We start from the raw sequence: 14,995 nt of genomic DNA on the forward strand, positions 1-14,995 counted from the left end.
AAAGGCCACATGTTATATGATTCCATTTATGTGAAATGTCCAGAATATACAGATCTATAGAGACAGAAAGTAGATTAGTGGTTGCTCAGGTCTGAGCGTTGGGAGAAAATGTGGACTACTGATAGGTATGGGATTTTTTTTGCGGGGGTGGGGGGTTAATATAATATTCTAAAACTGATTGTGGTGATGGTTACACAACTCTGAAATACACTAAAAATAATTTTTTTCACTTTAACGGGTGAGTTGTATAGTATGTGAATTACATCTCAATAAAGGGGTTACAAAAATAAGTAAGGGAATGATTTTTAAATTCAGGAAAATAGTTATCTGAGGAAAAATGGGACTTGAGATCGGGATAATGCACACAGAGTCTTTGAAGATATAATAGCCTGTTTCTTAACCTAGATTGTAGGTACATAGGTAGGTTTTTTTCATTATTGTCTACATTTTATACATACATTACAAACTGTATGTATTTAATACTTAATAAAAATTTCTTTTTAAGGGAAACAAAATTGTATTTTTCATATTATTTTATATCCATGCCTATTGTGATCAAGTTAACACAGAATATCAAAATTCTGGTATTAATCTAGACTAGGACTTAGTTTTCATCCAAGTATGTCCCATTTTAAAAAAATTATTCTTAATGTAATTTACAAATATATATATATTTTAGGATTAAAAGGTTACTGTCTCATTATAGTCTCTGTAAGTCACGAAAACTTAAGACTCTGTAAGTCATTTAAAAATTATAACCTGTCTATTTTTCTTCATCACCATTGCAACCATCCTAACTCACCTCTCATATTCCAACATTCTGTTTTCTTTGCACCTCTTCAATCAGTTTTCCACATTGCAGCCCAGAGATGTCTTTTGAAAACACAAATATTAGTATGTTATTTCTCTGCTTAAAACTTCAGTGGTATCTCATTTTTCTATGGATAAAGACTGAATTCTTTAAGATTATTTTCCAGGACCTATGTAAGTTGTCTCTGCTGTCTATTTAACAGCATCTCCCACTGTCTTAATTTGGGCTGCTATAACAAAGAACCAGAGACTGGGTGGCTTATAAACAACAGAAATTTACTTCTCACAGTTCTGGAGGCTAGAAGTCTGAGAATAGGGGGCCCAGCACAGTCAGATTCTGATGAGAACCCTCTTCCAGGTTGTACACTACTGAGGATACAGAAAAGAACTCACATAGTGACAGATGGGGTGCTCTATAGCTCTCTTTGGAGTCTCTTCTTTAAGGGCACTAAATCACATTCATGAGGGCTCTACCCTCATGACCTAATTACCTCCCCAAGCCCCCAACTCCTAATACCATCATATTGAGGGTTAGGATTTCAGTATATGAAATTGGGGAGGATACAAACATTCATTCCATTCCACCCACCCACCCTCATTATTGTTACTACACACATCAGGTTCTGTCTCTAACTTCTGAGTCCTTTGTTCATGCCATTTCCCCTGCCTAGAATGTTCTTCCCACTCTAACTGATAACATCTGTTCTTCAGGTAACAGCTTAGGTTTTCCTTCCTTCTAGAAGCCTTCCCTAACCATCCCTTGCTCTCCCCCAACTAAGACTAAAGTGCCCTTCCTGTTGTTCCTATAGCTATTATGCCTATAACATATGCCTATGCCTATAACTTAGTTAACTATCTTAATACTTACTGATATTTTCCTATAAATCTGTAAACTCCCCTAGGGCAACACTCTTTGCTTATTGCCCATGGTAAGTACTCAGTAAATATTTACTGAATGAATTAATTAATTCACTCTGATAACCATACTTTATATATTTTAGAAGGTGTTTTTAAATAAGAAATTTATGTTAAATTATCCCACAATCAGCAAATAGGTTCAGGGTCTTTTGTGCTTGTTTTTTTGTTTTTTTCCCCTGATAGCTCTCCATTAGATGAGTTTATATTGAAATTAATGACAGTTCAGTCTATCATTTAAGTTTGTGTACTAGCCAAGCTCACCTGATTTTTAAATATATTCTTTATTTTTTAAAAAACTACTGTTACATTACCATTTAATATTGAATATTTCTGGCTGTTTATGCATCTTCTCATTTGATATCTTTGAAGAAGACAAAAACTAGAACATTCTTTCAAAGGAAATAAACAAAAATCCTATTCTATTTCTAATTTCCTTTTTAATTTCTGAGATTTATTTTGTAAGTATAAATTCAGGCAAATATGTCTCAAACTTTCATTGAATAAAATGTTGCTATTCTAACTATAGTGCTTACAAAAATAATTTATCTTGTGTATCAGATATAGAAATATCTAAAAATGAGAGCTAAAAGGCAAGTAGTATCTGTCAAAGTTGGCAGTAATTTATATTTCCATATAAAAAAACTAGAAGGTAATATACTATTGTATTCATACGTCCAGGGGGTGTTTTGTGTGTAATGTAAAAATGCCAGTAAAACACATGACATATAACAAGCACTAGTTAAATGTTAGATGTTAAGTTTTTCACAAGTCTTCTCAGTCTCACTGCCATATCATTAATAGCAAAAGAAAAAAAAATCAGGTGTTGCCCCCTTTCTCCCTGCAAAAAAAAGAAAAGCGAAAAAACAGTAGAAAAGGAAGTAGGATTTCTCTAGAAAAAAACAAGGTACTGTATGAGGTACTGAAACAGATACATCACAGAACATATACCAAGAATCATTCAACTTGTATTTATTGTTTCTATTATCAGACTTTCTTTTCTTTATATCTTGTATTATGCCCTTTCCATTTATTTTAGACTGTTATTCCTCAAGTAGTGCTTGATTATATTGAACAGAATCCATCAGTGGTCCCCGATACCTTAGGAATACGTTCTAGCTCTTTATAGTGAATTTCTGACTTCCAGTGTCTAATCACAATATACTTTCTAAGAGAAAAAGGGCCAGGTACTTATTAAGTATCCATTAAGTACTATACTGTACATTATGTATCCACTGTACTATACATTATATGTCAAGGATTATATTAATGCCTACAACAACTCAGATTTTGAAAACTACATTAAAGAGACTCAGTAACTAACGCCAAGTTTACACTGATAATAAATAGTAGTACCAAAATTCAAGCACAGTTTATCACAGTAGTTCTCAAGCTTTGCCATGGAACAAAATCAGCTAGAGAGCTTAGTAAGATCCTAAGTGCTAGATCTCACCCCATAGTTTTTGACTCAGTAGGTCAGTCGCAGTGAGGAAAGGAGCAGGGCAGTGTGGAACGTTTTACATTTCTAACAATTTACCAAATGATGCATATGTTGCTGGCACATAGACCACACATTGCAAACTATTAATCTTTCATACTGCAACATCTTCCCACTGGTACTTCTTATCTCACATTACTCCTCTGAGTACAATGTGCTCTCACTAGATGAAGGACTTAATATACCCAAAAAGTACTTGGTGCTTTTTTTTTGTCTCTGTGCTTTTATCTTGTTTTTCCCCTCCACTTAAAACTATCCTCTTTTTCTTGCCCTTCCCCACTTTCCTACCTGTTGAAATATTTTCCTTTATAAAATCACTCAAGAGCTATCTCTTGCATAAAGACATACTTCATACCCTCCCATAGAAATTTATTTCTTTTATTTTGAACTCGTATTTTAGGATAACTTGTGTCATCACCTACTATCTTGTAGTTGTTTATATGCTTTTGTAGTCTGTATAAATATTTGTAAACTCCTTAAGGAATTGGGTTGCATTTATCCCATAATACTTACTGCAGGTCGTTTAATAAGTTTTGGAATATGCTAAGAATATGGTGCTTATGTTTTTGAAAATTATTAAGTAAAATAGTGTTTGTAAAAATACTTCATTAACCAAAAAGGTTTATATAAATGAAAACTACTTTCTTCTTACAATAACTCTGGACGTTCTAGAAATGAAAAACCACATCTCAAAATTAAATTTTTTTTTTTTTTTTTTTTTTTGCGGTACACGGGCCTCTCACTGTTATGGCCTCTCCCGTTGTGGAGCACAGGCTCCAGACGTGCAGGTTCAGCGGCCATGGCTCACGGGCCCAGCCGCTCCGCGTCATGTGGGATCTTCCCAGACCGGGGCACGAACCCGTGTCCCCTGCATCGGCAGGCAGACTCTCAACCACTGCGCCACCAGGGAAGCCCTCAAAATTAATTTTAAACATTCAAAGAGCACAGGGAACTAACAAAGAATTTTTGTTAAGTCTGATCTCATATTTTTGGCAAAATAAAAGGCCAAAGAGATTGAGGGGGAAAAAACAGATATAATTTCTCATGGCTATATACTAAGGCTTTTAATTATATCACACGTACACACATAACACACATACAGAAATAGTGGTCTAGGTATTATAATTATTATGTACATACAGTACTGGTAGAAGTTTATACCCATAGCTTTATTAACACTGCTATTTGGGTATCAACCTAGAGCAGATGAAGTATTACTGGAGACATAACAGGCCTGGGCTTGATGACCAAAAAGTTGGAATTAAAAGTATTGACTGAATTTTAACTTGTCACTAACCTTGTGGTGGAGGGAGTTAATATAACTTGGAACATTCTTGGAAACATCCTTGGAAAATAGTTATATTCTTGGAAAATATATTCCACGTTTTGTCATACTTGATAAATTAAAAATGTAGGTAGACCCAACATCATTCTAAGTAAGGATAAATTTATGACCACTATACTTAGAAAAAGAAATGACATAAGCACAGTTAGAATGAACTTGCTTCATAAAATTACAAAGATCCCAGAGGCATGTATCAATCTGTACCTAAAAGAGAAAACCTCAAAAAAAGACCTTAATGAAGCAGAGATAAATGGTTTACCTGAAAAAAAGTTCAAAATAATGGTCATAAACGTGCTCACCAAGGTCAGGAGAACAATGCATGTACAAAGTAAGAATTTCAACAAAGAGAATATAAGAAAGTGCCAAACAGAAGTCACAAACCTGAAGAATACAATAACTGAACTGAAAATTTCAGTACAGGGGTTCAACAGCACTAGATAATGCAGAAGCAGGGATTGAGGAACTTGAAGACAGGGCAATGGAACTCATCCAGAAAGAGGAACAAAAAGAAAAAGAGTGAAGATAGCTTACAGGACTTACAGGACAACATCAAGCAGAATAATATTAACATTTCTAAGAATTCCAGAGAAAAGAGGAAGGGACAGAAACCTATTTAAAGGAATAATTAATGGCTGAAAATGTCCCTAACCTGGGAAACAGACATCCAGATCCAGGAAGCTCAGAGAGTTTCAGTAAACATGAATCCAAAGAGACCCACCCACACAAAGACATACTGCAATTACATTGTCAAAAATTGTAAAGACAATGAGGGAATCTTAAAAGCAAGAAAGAAAAACAACTTTTTATATATAAGGAAACTTCCATAATACCTTCAGTAGATTCTTTAGCAGAAACTTTGCAGGCCAGAAGGGAGTGACATGATGTATTTAAAGTGGTGAAGTGAAAAAATTGTCTATCAAGAATAATTTACCCAAGAAAGTTGTCCTTCAGGGTTAAAGGAAAGGTGAAGAATTTCCAGTCACGCAAAAGCTAAAAGAGTTCAGCACCACTAGATTGGCCTTACAAGAAAAGTTAAAGGGACTTCTTTAAGCTGAAATGAAAGAGTGCTAACAGGAAAGCATATGAAAATGTAAACCTCACTGGTAAAGATAAATACATAATTCAATTTAGAATAATCTACTCTTGTAATGGAGGTGGATTGACCACTTATCTAGTGTGAAGGGTTAAAGTAGTAAAAGTAACTATAACTACAATAATTTGTTTAGTGAATACTCAAAAAGATGCAGATTGCAACATCAAAAGCATTAAACATAGTAAGAGTAAAAATATAGAGCTTTAGAATGTGTTTGAATTTAAGTTGTTATCAACTTAAAATAGACATAAATAAAAGTTATCAACTTAAAATAGACTTATAAATAAAAGATGTTTTACATAAGCTTAATGGTAACCACATAGTAAAAACCTATGGTAGATACACAAAAGATAAACAAAAAGGAATCTAAGCATACTACTACCAAAATAATCATCAAATCACAAAGGAAGGGAGCAAGAGAAGAAGAAAGTAACAAAGGAATTATGAAACAGCAAGAAAATAGTTAACAAAATGGCAATAAATCCATACTTATCAATAATTACTTTAAATGTAAATGAATAAATTCTGCAATCAAAATATACAGTAGCTGAATGAATTTTTTTTAAAAAAGCACCCCACTATATGCTGCTTGACTAACTTCTCACATAAGAATACATACACATTGAAAGTAAAAGGATGGAAAAAGATATTCCATGCAAATAAAAAACAAAAGAAAGCTGGGATAGCTATAATTGTATGAGGCAAAATAAACTTAAGCAAAAGACTGTATGAGACGAAGGTCACTGTATAATAATAAAGGGATCAATCCAACCAGAGGATATAATGTTTGTAAATATTTACGCACCCAACATAGAGCACCTATGAATATAAAGTATATAAAGCAAGTATTAACATACCTTAAGTGAGAAATAGACAGCAAATACAATAATTGGAGATTTCAATACTCCGCTTTCATCAGTGGATAGATCACCCAGACAGAAAATCAGTAAGGAAGCACTGGACTTAAATGACACTTCAGATCAGATGGAAAGCAACAGAATACTCATTCTTCTTAAATGCACATAGAACATTCTCCAGAATAGATCACATGTTAAGCCACAATACAAATCTTGAATTTTAAGAAGATTAAAATCATATCAATCATCTTTTCTGACTACAATAGTATGAAACTAGAAATCAATTACAAGAAGAAAATTGAAAAATCCACAAATATATGGAGATTCAACAAAATGCTACTAAACAACCAGTGGGTCAAAAGAGAAATCAAAAAATATCTTGAGACACATGAAAATGGAAATACAACATACCAAAACTTATAATATGCAGCAAAAGCAGTTCTAAGAGGGAAATTCAGAGCAATCAATCCCTACATTAAGAAAGAAGAAAGAGCTTAAAGAAACAACCTAACGATACACTCCAAAGAATTTTTTAAAAATAAAACAGAACTAAGCCTGTAGTGGAAGGAAGGAAATAACAAAGACCAGATTAAAAAAAAAAAAAAATAGGGACTTCCTGGTAGCACAGTGGTTAAGAATCTGCCTGCCAGTGCAAGGGACACAGGTTTGATTCCTGGTCCAGGAGGATCCCACACCCCTTGGAGCAAGTAAGCTCATGCACCACAACTACTGAGCCTGTACCCTAGAGCCCGCAAGCCTCAACTGCTGAGCCCACTCACCACAACTACTGAGTCCGTGTGCCTAGGGCCCGTGCTCTGCAACAAGAGAAGCCACTGCAATGAGAAGCCTGCACACCACAACGAAGAGTAGCCCCCGCTCACCGCAACTAAAGAAAGCCCACGCACAGCAATGAAGACCCAATACAGCCAAAAATAAATAAATATATTATTTTTCTTAAATGACATAGAGACTAAAAAGACAATAGAAATGATCAATGAAATGAAGGCCTGGTTCTTTGAAAAGATAAACAAGATAGACAAGCCTTTAGCTAGACTCATCAAGAAAAAAGAGGACTCAAATAAATAAAATTAGAAATGTAAGAGGAGACGTTACAACTGATACCACAAAAATACAAAGATTCTACTATGTACAAAGAGACTGCTTTGTACAATTATACACCAACAAACTGGACAGCCTAGAAGATATGGAAAAATCCCCAACATCCACAAATCAGTGAGTATGATAGACCACAGTAATAAAATGATGGATAAAAATCACATGATCCATCTCCATAGATGCAGAAAAAATTTTGAGAAAATTGAACATCCATTCATGATGAGAATTCTCAACAAAGTGGGTATAGAGGGAACATACCTCAATGTAATAAAGGCCATACGTGACAAGCCCACAACTAACATACTCAATGGTGAAAAACTGAAAACTTTTCCTCTAAGATCAGGAACCAGACATGGACAGCCACTCTTGCCACTTTTATCCAAGATAGTAATGGAAGTCCTAGCCAGAGCAATCAGAGAAGGAAAAGAAAGAAGTCACCCAAATCAGAAAGGAAGAAGTAAAATGTCTCTCTTTGCAGATGACATGATATTATATGTAGTATACTCTACGGACTTCACACAAAAAAAATGTTAAAACTAATAAATTTAGTAAAGTTTCAGAGTACAAAATCAATATATAAAAATCAGTTACATTTCTATGCACTAATAACAAATTATCAGGAAGAGAAATTAAGAAAACAATCCCATTTACAATTGCATCAAAAAGAATAAAATACCTAGGAATAAATTTAACTAAGAAATTGAAAGATCTGTACACTGAAAACTATAAAACATTGATGAAAGAAATTGAAGAATTTACAGAGAAATGTCTATATCATTCAAACATAAAGTCAAAAAGGAAACATAGTCCTTAAGTGAAACAATGGACTTAAGATATTTATACAGATCATTTCATCCAAATGCAGCAGACTACATATTCTTCTTAAATGCACATGGAACATTTTCAAGAATATACCATATGTTGGAACACAAAAGAGGTCACAATGAATTTAAATATTGAAATCATATCAGGCATCTTTTCCACCGCCATGGCATGATCAACTATCAATACAAGAAGAGAGCTGGAAAAATCACAAATATGTGGAGACTAAACAACATGCTACTGAACAACTATTGGGTCAATGAAGAAATCAAAAGGAGAAATCAAAAAATACTTGAACACAAATAAAATGAAAATGCAACATATCAAATTCTATGAGATGTAACAAAAGCAGTACTTAGAGGAATGTTTATAGCAATAAGGCCTACCTTAAGAAACAAGAAATATCTCAAATAAACAGTCTAACATTACACCTAAAGGAACTGGGGGGAAAAAGAACAAAGTCTAAAATCAATATAAGGAAGGAAATAAAAATCAGAGCAGAAATAAATGAAATAGAGACTCAAAAATGCAATGGAAAAAAAAGTCAATGAAACTGGTTCTTTAAAGAGATAAACAAAATTGACAAACCTTTAGCTAGACTCACTAAGAAAAAAGAGAACGTGTAGATAGATAAAATCAGAAACAAGGAAAAATTACAGCCAATATCACAGAAATACAAAGGATCATAAGAGAATACTGTGAAGAGCTATGCCTCAACAAATTGGACAACCTAGAAGAACTGGATCAATTCTTAGAATCACACATTCTTCCAAGACTGAATCACGTGAAATAGAAAATCTGAATAGATCAGTCACTAGTAGGGAGATGGAAACAGTAATCAAAAACCTCCTAAGAAACACATCCAGGACCAGACAACTTATTTAAAGACTTAATACCAATTCTTCTCAAGCACTTCCAAAAACTAGAAGAGAAAGGAACACTTCATAACTCTTTTTATGAGGCCAACATTACCCTAATACCAAAACCAGACAAGAACAACACACAAAAAATAAAATTACAGGCCAGTATGTCTGACAAACATAGATGTAAAAATTCTCAACAAAACATTAGCAAACTGAATACAGCAATACATTAAAAGGTTCATACACCATGATCAAATGGGCTTTATTCCAGGGATGTCAGGATGGTTCAGTATCCACAAATCAATCAACATGATTCAACACATTAACAAAAATGAAGGACAAAAATCATGATTATATCAATAGATGCCCAAAAAACAGCATACGACAAGAGTCAACACCCATTTATGATTAAAAAAGAAAAAAACTCAATAAAGTGAAGGAGCATACATCAACATAATAAAAGCCATATGTGACAAACCCACAGCTAACATCATACTGAATGGTGAAAAACTGAAAATTTTTTCTCTAAGATTTGGAACAAGAGAAGGATACCTACTCTTGCCACTTTGCCACTCTTACTCAACATAGTACTGAAGTCCTAGCTAGAGCAATTAGGTAAGAAAAATCCAGATTGGAAAGGAAGAAGTAAAACTGTCACTATTTGTGGATAACATGATTTTATATATAGAAAACCCTAACGATTCTACAGAAAAACTATTAGAAATAATAAATGAATGCAGTAAAGTTGTAGGATACAAAATCAGCATACAAAAATCTGTTGCATTTCTGTACACTAAGAATGAACTAGCATAAAGAGAAATTAAGGAAACATTTCCTTTTACAATCACAACAAAAAGAATAAAATACCTCGTAGTAAATTAACCCAAAGAAGTGAAAACTATAAGACATTGTTGAAAGAAATTGAATAAGACACAAAGAAATGGAAAGATAGTCCATGCTCATGTTACAAAAATTAACATTGTTAAAATACCCACATTACCTAAAGCAACCTACGGATTCAGTGAAGTCCCCATCAAAATACCAATGACATTTTTGATAGAAATAGAACAAAAAATCCTACAATTTGTATAGAACTGCAGAAGACCCTGGATAGCCAAAGCAATCTTGAGAAAAATGATCAAAGTGGAGGTATTACACTCCCTGATTTCAAATTATACTACAAAACTATAATAATCGAAACAGCATGGTATTGGCAGAAAAACAGACATAAATCAATGGAACGCAATTGAGAGCCCAGAAATAAACCCATACATACATGGACAATTAATTTACAACAAAGGAGCAAAGAACATACAATGGAGAAAGGACAGTTTCTTCAATAAATTGTGTTGGGAAAACTGGATAGCACAAGCAAAAGAATGAAACTAGGCCCTATCTTACACCATACACAAAAATTAACTCAAAATGGATTAAAGACTTGAATGTAAAACCAGAAACCATAAAACTCCTAGAAGAAAACGTAGGCAGTATACTTTTCACATCAGTCTTAGCAGTCTCTTTCTGGATATGTATCCTCAGGCAAAGGAAACAAAAGCAAAATTAAACAAATGGGACTACATCAAACTAAAAAATTCTACACAGCAAAAGAAACCATCAACAAAATGAAAAGAAACCCTACCAAATGGCAGAAGATATTTGCAAATCATGTATCCATAAGTGGTTAATATTCAAAATTATAAACAACTCAACAATTTTTTTAAATTAAAAAATGGGCAGAGGATCTGAATAGACATTTTTCCAAAGAAGATATACAGATGGCCAACAGGCACATCAGAAGCTGTTCAACATCACTAATTCAGGAAATGCAACTCAAAACCACAATGAGATATCACCTCACACCCATTAGAATAGCTATTATTGAAAACAATAACAAGTGTTGGAGAGGAGATGCAGAAAAGGGAACCCTCATACACTGTTGGTGGCAGTGTAAGTTAGTGCAGCCACTGTGGAAGACAGTATGGAGGTTCCTAAATACATTAAAAATAGAACTGTCATATGATCCAGCAATTCGACCTTTGGGTATTTATCCAAAGCAAAAAGAATCCCTATCTCAAAAAGATACCTGCACCTCCATCTTCACTGCATTGTTATTTACAATAGCCAGGACATGGAAACAAACTAATTATCCATTGATGGATAAATGGATAAAGGAAATGAGGTATATATATGCTATAGAACATTATTCAGTCTTAAAAATAAGAAAATCTTGCTACTTGTGACAACATGAATTGACTTTGAGTCCATTGTGCTAAGTGAAATAGGTCAGAGAAAGACAAATACTATATGATCTCACTTACCTATGCAATCTAAAAATAATCAACTCACAGATACAGAGAACAGATTGGTGGTTGCCAGAGGTAGGGGTTGGTTAGTGGGTAAAATGCGTGAAGGTGGTTGAAAGGCACAAATTTCCACATATAAATCCTGGGGACGTAATATACAGCATGTTGATTATAGTTAATAATACTGTATTGTATAGTTGAAAGTTTCTAAGAGAGTAGATTGTAAGAGTTTTCATCACAAGAAAAAAATTGTACAGTGTGTGGTGATGGATATTAACTTAACTTATTGTGATAATCATTTCACAAAATGTACACATATCAAATCATTATGTTGTATACCTAAAACTAATATAATGTTATTTGTCAACTATATCTCAATTAAAAAGAAAAGCGCATGGAAAGTTTTAAATAGCTATGAACACTTTGTGAATAGGACAAAAAAAACAATAAAATAAAAGACAATTTTAGGTTATTTCAAAGAGTTAAAGTAGTTAAGAAACTCAATCAGAAGCTTTAGGAAAAGATTCTTATGTGACTTATAATCTAAGTTGTGAAATTTTAGAAATAGACTAATCTAATCTAGTCCTTTTGTTTTCAAATGATGGAAATGATATCATTACCAGGTCAAAGTAACACAGCCAATTATTGGAAGAGCGTGATTTGAACTCTCATGAAATATAGGCCTTCAACTCTTTTTTTTTTTTTTTTAAGATGTTTGGGGGTAGGAGTTTATTAATTTATTTATTTATTTTTGCTGTGTTGCATCTCCGTTTCTGTGTGAGGGCTTTCTCTAGTTGTGGCAAGCGGGGGCCACTCTTCATTGCGGTGCGTGGGCCTCTCACTATCGCGGCCTCCTGTGTTGCGGAGCACAGGCTCCAGACGAGCAGGCTCAGTAGTTGTGGCTCACGGGCCCAGTTGCTCTGCGGCATGTGGGATCCTTCCAGACCAGGGCTCGAACCCGTGTCCCCTGCATTAGCAGGCAGATTCTCAACCACTGCGCCACCAGGGAAGCCCATAGGCCTTCAACTCTTTATTCCAGTTTTCCATGCTTTTCCACTGTTTATGTTTCTTATCTAACCACTTGGTTTAAAAGTGGCCTGAAAGGGCTTCCCTGGTGGTGCAGTGGTTAGGAGTCCGCCTGCCGATGCAGGGGACATGGGTTCGTGCCCCGGTCCGGGAGGATACCGCATGCCACGGAGTGGCTGGGCCCGTGAGCCATGGCCGCTGGGCCTGCGCGTCCGGAGCCTGTGCTCTGCAGCGGGAGAGGCCACAGCAGTGAGAGGCCTGTGTACTGCAAAAAAAAAAAAAAAAAAAAAAAAAGTGGCCTGAAAATTTACATTGATCTCTGAAAGACCTTTCTACTTTAAATTGACACTGTTTATCAATGAATCAGTTAACAGCTGAGCTCTCTAAACTCTCCCCACTGCTGTTGATTTATGAGAGAACTGTTTTACTTTAAAACTTATAGACTTCCTGAGAAGCAAGGGTTTAAACATCTCACTCAACTCATGAGTGCCTTGTGTTAGGCTTTTGAACATAGATATTACTATACTAGTCATTTTTAATATGCTATCTCATTGATTTCTTAGAACTGTAAGAGATATGAAAAAGTTGAAGTTAAGAGGAAGAAGATAATTTGGCCAGTATTTCTTTAAAGTGGCTAATTTATTCTGATTTCATGTTCAGTGCATTTTTCAAATCCCGTGCACTAACCGTTATTATAAAAACCTCAGCCAGAGTGAGTGCCCAATTTGTATAACAATTGGTGAATTTTTAGCTATAACAACTTTATTCCTAAAACAGCTGCTCACATATAAAGTACAATGATTGATCTTTGTTGTTGAATGTATTTAAACCAACTATCATTCTAATTTAGTATTCATCAGGTTTCTCTTTCCTTTCAGGCCTGTATGTGGAATCAGAGGGAAAACTCTTATAATTAACTTGCCAGGTAGCAAGAAAGGATCTCAGGTAAGCTATCTTGAGATTTATATGGTTTAGTGTAAGAAATTTTGGCCACTGTGAGAGCCAAACAAAAAGTTGGAGCACTCCACAAGACTACCCTCACTTCTGACACCAATTGCAGTTCATTGCCTTCCCAAAACCACCCTCAGTTTCAGTAATTCACAAGATGGATTCAGAGAACTCATTGAAAGGTGGTATACTCGTGGTTATGGTTTATTACAGGGAAAGGATACAGATTAAAATCAACCAAGGGAAGGAGTACATAAGACAGAATAAAGGAGAGGTACCAAATGGAGAGCTTCTAATATCTTCTCCCTGTGGAATCATGAACACATTGCTCTCCGGGCATCAGTGTGTAACAACACAGGGATTATTCCTTATCAGGGAAGCTCTAAGCCCTTAGCACCTGGAGTTTTTATTGAGGCACATCATATACTGCCCATATATCTGTAGTCTCTAACACTTTCCAAAGGCAAAATTGATACCACATTTCCCAAAGCCCCCATCATAAATCACACTGTTAGACTGTCTGATGGCCAGAGTTTCCAGACAAACAAAGACACTCCTCCTTTCATTTCCCAGTAACTGAGGACAAAGGCCAGACTCTCTTTGGGTAAGGTTAATTCTTTATTACACAAGCTACCCCCTGGCCTCTGGCCAAGGCTTTCTTGCAACAAAACAATCATATTTGTATGGCTGGCCATCTGTATTTAGTATGGCATGTATATTATAGACACAACATCAGTAGCAGTGTGAATATGCCTAAGATTTGGAGGAGCCAGAGTGGGATAGGAGTAGATTTAGAGAAACAGGTAGTTCATCCTCTAAAGCCATTATACAAATTTTCGTATTTTTGTACTCATTTCCATCTTGATCTACTATTATTTGTACCCTGTGATACATTCTCACAGAGCTATTTACCATAGAAATTAGCTCTCTTGCTCAGGCCAATCATTTCCCATTGGTATTGCATATTGAGGAGGCTTTAATTCAAATTCCCAGTATATATGACCATCAATATCAGCATTATAATCTTACTAACAATGCCTGTATTATAACATATCATAGTATATTAGTAAATATACCTTGAAAAATAAGAGTCAAAAGATACTGGCACATTACTGGAATCCTACACAGACATTAACAGTTATCCTAGTCGTCATCACATCATATGATCAAAACATGTCCCAGAGCAATGTTCCTCAGTTTTACAGACTTGTTAGGTTCCAAAAGCAGGAGTAGTCTCAGCAACATATGGCTTTTCCCTTTCTGGCATCTGCTACAGCTGAGCCAAGAAACAATATCATCTTTGTTCTAAGCTTCTTTTGAGACACCAAGGTAATACTGGATTTCCCTTGTTGCATAACGCATTTACTCATTCCTTTACCTTCAACTGCCATTCCTCCTT

General features: G+C 34.9%; 1 protein-coding gene across 3 annotated transcripts in view; it reads left to right on the forward strand.

The window, feature by feature from the left end:
* The window catches only part of GPHN (gephyrin), a 631,539-nt gene that overhangs the window by 364,730 nt on the left and 251,814 nt on the right, over positions 1-14,995 (forward strand). For all 3 annotated transcript variants that reach the window (XM_082617455.1, XM_082617456.1, XM_082617457.1), the window contains exon 6: positions 13,527-13,593. In XM_082617455.1, the coding sequence (XP_082473581.1) occupies positions 13,527-13,593 (67 nt within the window). The remainder of the gene's footprint in view (positions 1-13,526; positions 13,594-14,995) is intronic.

Source organism: Mesoplodon mirus (genome assembly GCF_964341445.2).
Source record: "Mesoplodon mirus genome assembly, chromosome: 4".
In the NCBI taxonomy this organism is placed as follows: Eukaryota; Metazoa; Chordata; class Mammalia; order Artiodactyla; family Ziphiidae; genus Mesoplodon; species Mesoplodon mirus.